The 3,700-nt window shown below is 63.7% G+C and overlaps 2 protein-coding genes across 2 annotated transcripts; one reads left to right on the top strand and one right to left on the bottom strand.

Annotated features, from left to right (window-relative positions):
- Nucleotides 1-14: 14 nt before the first annotated feature.
- NDUFV1 (NADH:ubiquinone oxidoreductase core subunit V1) lies at nt 15-2,141 on the top strand (the record flags this gene model as incomplete). Its single annotated transcript, XM_026850299.1, has 8 exons — nt 15-259; nt 339-522; nt 613-802; nt 965-1,177; nt 1,263-1,429; nt 1,502-1,583; nt 1,682-1,827; nt 1,916-2,141. Coding segments are annotated over 8 exons (1,311 nt in total), but the record flags the coding sequence as incomplete, so codon positions are not given.
- A 325-nt stretch (nt 2,142-2,466) lies between these two features.
- NUDT8 (nudix hydrolase 8) lies at nt 2,467-3,696 on the bottom strand (the record flags this gene model as incomplete). Its single annotated transcript, XM_026850146.1, has 3 exons — nt 2,467-2,946; nt 3,049-3,126; nt 3,523-3,696. Coding segments are annotated over 3 exons (483 nt in total), but the record flags the coding sequence as incomplete, so codon positions are not given.
- Nucleotides 3,697-3,700: the final 4 nt, after the last annotated feature.

Genomic DNA, 3,700 nt, shown 5'->3' with positions numbered 1-3,700 from the left:
GTACCGGAGGCGGGGCGGGGGGTGGGTCCCGGGGCGGCCTGTTCCGCTGCTGTCCATCCCGGTGCTACCGGCCGAGCCCTGCCCGCAGGCTGCAGGGTGCTCTGCGCCGCGGCGACTGGTACAAGACGAAGGAGATCCTGCTCAAGGGGGTGGACTGGATCCTCGGCGAGATCAAGGCCTCGGGGCTGCGGGGCCGCGGCGGTGCCGGTTTCCCCACCGGCCTCAAATGGAGCTTCATGAACAAGCCCCCGGATGGCAGGTGAGACCAGTACCGGCACTGCCGCAGCCCCCTTCCCCACGGGGAGCCTGGCCGTGACGGTGCCTGCCCACTCCCCCAGGCCCAAGTACCTGGTGGTAAATGCAGATGAGGGGGAGCCAGGGACCTGTAAAGACCGGGAGATCATGCGCCATGACCCCCACAAGCTGGTGGAGGGGTGCCTGGTGGCGGGGCGCGCCATGGGCGCCCGTGCTGCCTACATTTACATCCGCGGCGAGTTCTACAATGAGGCCTCCAACCTGCAGGTGAGCGATGGGGATGGTGGGGGGGGACAGGAGACACCCTACTATTGGGAAGAGGGAACCCCCAGACTCACTCGCCCCTCTCCACTGCAGGTAGCCATCCGGGAAGCCTACGAGGCCGGGCTGCTGGGGCGGGATGCCTGCGGCTCGGGGTACGCCTTCGATGTCTTCGTGGTGCGGGGCGCTGGAGCCTACATCTGTGGTGAGGAGACAGCCCTGATCGAGTCCATCGAGGGCAAGCAGGGCAAGCCACGCCTGAAGCCCCCCTTCCCCGCCGACGTGGGTACGTCCTCAGTTCTCCTGGCTCTTGACAACACAAGCCTTAATTTTTAGCTGTTGCTTGAGAGCGGGAGAAAATGGCAGCAACTGGACAAAACCAGTTGTCCCACGGCTGCCATCCTGCTGCAGGGATGAAGCAGCCAGTGAGAGCTCCCACTGCTTCCAGGTGTCTTCGGGTGCCCCACCACGGTGGCTAACGTGGAGACAGTGGCTGTGGCCCCCACTATCTGCCGGCGGGGTGGCACCTGGTTTGCTAGCTTCGGGCGGGAACGCAACTCGGGGACGAAACTCTTCAACATCTCGGGTCATGTCAACAACCCTTGCACTGTAGAGGAGGAGATGTCGGTGCCGCTGAAGGAGCTCATTGAGAAACATGCTGGTGAGCGCCACAGGCCGCCCCGATGAACCCCACCGGGTCGGCGCTGGGCCCAGCTCAGTCCGTCTTGTCCCCTCCTCTCTGGCAGGGGGTGTCCGTGGGGGCTGGGACAACCTGCTGGCTGTCATCCCGGGGGGCTCCTCCACACCGCTGCTCCCCAAATCGGTGTGTGAGACTGTGCTGATGGACTTCGATTCCCTGGTGCAGGCGCAGAGCGGGCTTGGCACGGCCGCTGTCATTGTCATGGACAAATCGGTAAGGGAGGAGCCCCCCCCTCCCCAGCCCCCTGTGCTGTGGCAGGGTCCTCACCCTCCTCTCCCTCCCCAGACCGACGTTGTTAAAGCCATCGCTCGCCTCATCGAGTTTTACAAGCACGAGAGCTGCGGGCAGTGCACCCCGTGCCGAGAAGGTGAGCAGGGATTGGGGGGAATGTGGGGTGAGGAGGGAAGGTGGCAGGGAGTGGGGGGGCCACACTGCAGGTCCCTTATGGCTTTCCCATCCCCGCAGGTGTCGACTGGATGAACAAGGTCATGGCACGGTTTGTGCAGGGCAACGCGCAGGCAGCCGAGATTGACGCGCTGTGGGAGATCAGCAAACAGATCGAGGGCCACACCATCTGTGCCCTGGGCGACGGGGCAGCCTGGCCCGTGCAGGTAGGGGGGCATTTGGGGCTGGTGGGTGTTTGGGGGTGGTGGGCAGCTTTTCCCCACCCCATTAACCCATCTGCTTTGCTCTGCACAGGGCCTCATCCGCCATTTCCGTCCCGAGCTGGAGGAGAGGATGCGGCGTTACGGGGAGGCGAAAGCCCGAGCGGCCTCGGCATAAGGAGCCAGCGGCAGAGCAAGGGCTGCTGGTGGCGGTGGCCCTGCCATTTCCTGCCGGAGGGGGGCTTCTTGGGGGTGGTGGGCTTCTCGCAGCAGGTTCTGGGGCTGCATTGAGGGGTCCTCATTAAATGCTGCTGCGCTGATGGGCTCCTCTTTGCTGGAGAGAGGCAGGAGCAAGCCTTGGATGGAAAATGGTGGGAAAGGATGGCCAGGGCAGGGCGAGGGCTCTGGGCCCTGCATCCCAGGGATCAGGGGGATCCCCAGGGACTGGGGGATCACACAGCCACAGTCTAGATCCCCTCCTAGAGGGTGGGTTCGTGGGTTTTCATGAGACCCCATGTCCCCTCTCGAGGATGGGGCAGGAGAGCTTGTACTAGTGAAGGGGGATGGTTGTTGTCCCCCGGCCACCACAGTGGTGCTGGCGGCACGGGCCAGCCACGCTCCGTGACTTGGAGGCGGTGGCACAAGTGGATCCAAACGTGGCTTTTTTTTTTTACTCAATCACAGTGGGTGATGTCACCCATAGGCAGCAGTACTAACAGCGAGGGAGTTGGTGTAGTTTCTCCGCCACAGCCTCTTTCCTTGCCTGTGCGGCAAAGCTGGGCTACAGGCAGATGAAAACAAGCCAGGGCGACCTCCACCTGTACACACACACACACACACACACAAACACACACAAAAAAAAAGAGGCTGGGGGCCATCCTGTCCCCTCCCACATCAGTCTGAGGAGGTGTAGCGCGGTACGTGGGTTTTCGGGCGGTAGCGGTCAGGCGCCAGCAGCTCCAGGGTCAGCTCGGTGATGATGGCCGTCAGCCCCCACACCTTGTGGGGGCCATTGAGGAAGACAGGCAGGGTGTAGCTGTAGCGTCCGGCAGTGCGGAAGTGGGTGTAGCCCTGGTTCTCCTCCCGCAGGAGGTGAGCCAGGGGCAGGGTGAAGACCTCCTGCACCTGCCGATACAGCCGGTAAGGGGGTGACCGGGACTGTTGGTGTCACTGGAGAAGGGGGTGCTCATCCCAGGGAGGGGACGTGGCTGGTGCGGGGTCACCCACCTCATCGGGGTTGGGGTTCAGCATCAAGTCCTCCAGGGGCCCCAGGTTGGCCACGACAGGGGCCACCATCTGTCCCCGCTGGGAGGTGTGTCAGACAGGGACAGGGTGACTACCCCTGCCTAGAGTGTCACCCACTCACCTTAACCCCCAGACACCCATTGCCTGTCACCCAAAAGGCCTGCAGCCAGTGCCCTGTGTCCCTGTACCCTTGTCACCTATGTCCTTGGCCCCTCAAACCCTTGTCACCCGTCTCTGCCCCCCATAACCTTTGTCACCCATCTCCTTGTTCTCTCAAACCTTTGTCACCTCTATCCCTATCTCCCCGAACCTTTGTCACCCATATCCTTAGCCCCTCAAACCCTTGTCGCCCGTGCCCCTGCCACCCACCCTGCCCTTGTGTCCTGGGTGTCCACAGCCACTCCACTTAGCCCCCCCCGTCCCCCGCCGCGTCCCGCTGTCCTTGTCACCCGGTACCCCGTCGGGCAGCGTCCGTAGCTGTCCCCAGACGTTCGGGGGTCCCAGCGCCAGCCCCAGCTCCTCCCGCGTTTCCCGCAGCGCCGTGGCCACCGAGTCACCGTCTCCCGGATCCCGCCGCCCCCCGGGAAAACTGCAAGAGACAACAGCACCGTCACGGGGCGGGGGGTGGTGGTGT

Source organism: Athene cunicularia, assembly GCF_003259725.1.
Source record: "Athene cunicularia isolate RWA chromosome 5 unlocalized genomic scaffold, athCun1 chr5_part2, whole genome shotgun sequence".
Lineage (NCBI taxonomy): Eukaryota > Metazoa > Chordata > Aves > Strigiformes > Strigidae > Athene > Athene cunicularia.
This window is presented reverse-complemented; position numbering and strand designations above follow the sequence as displayed.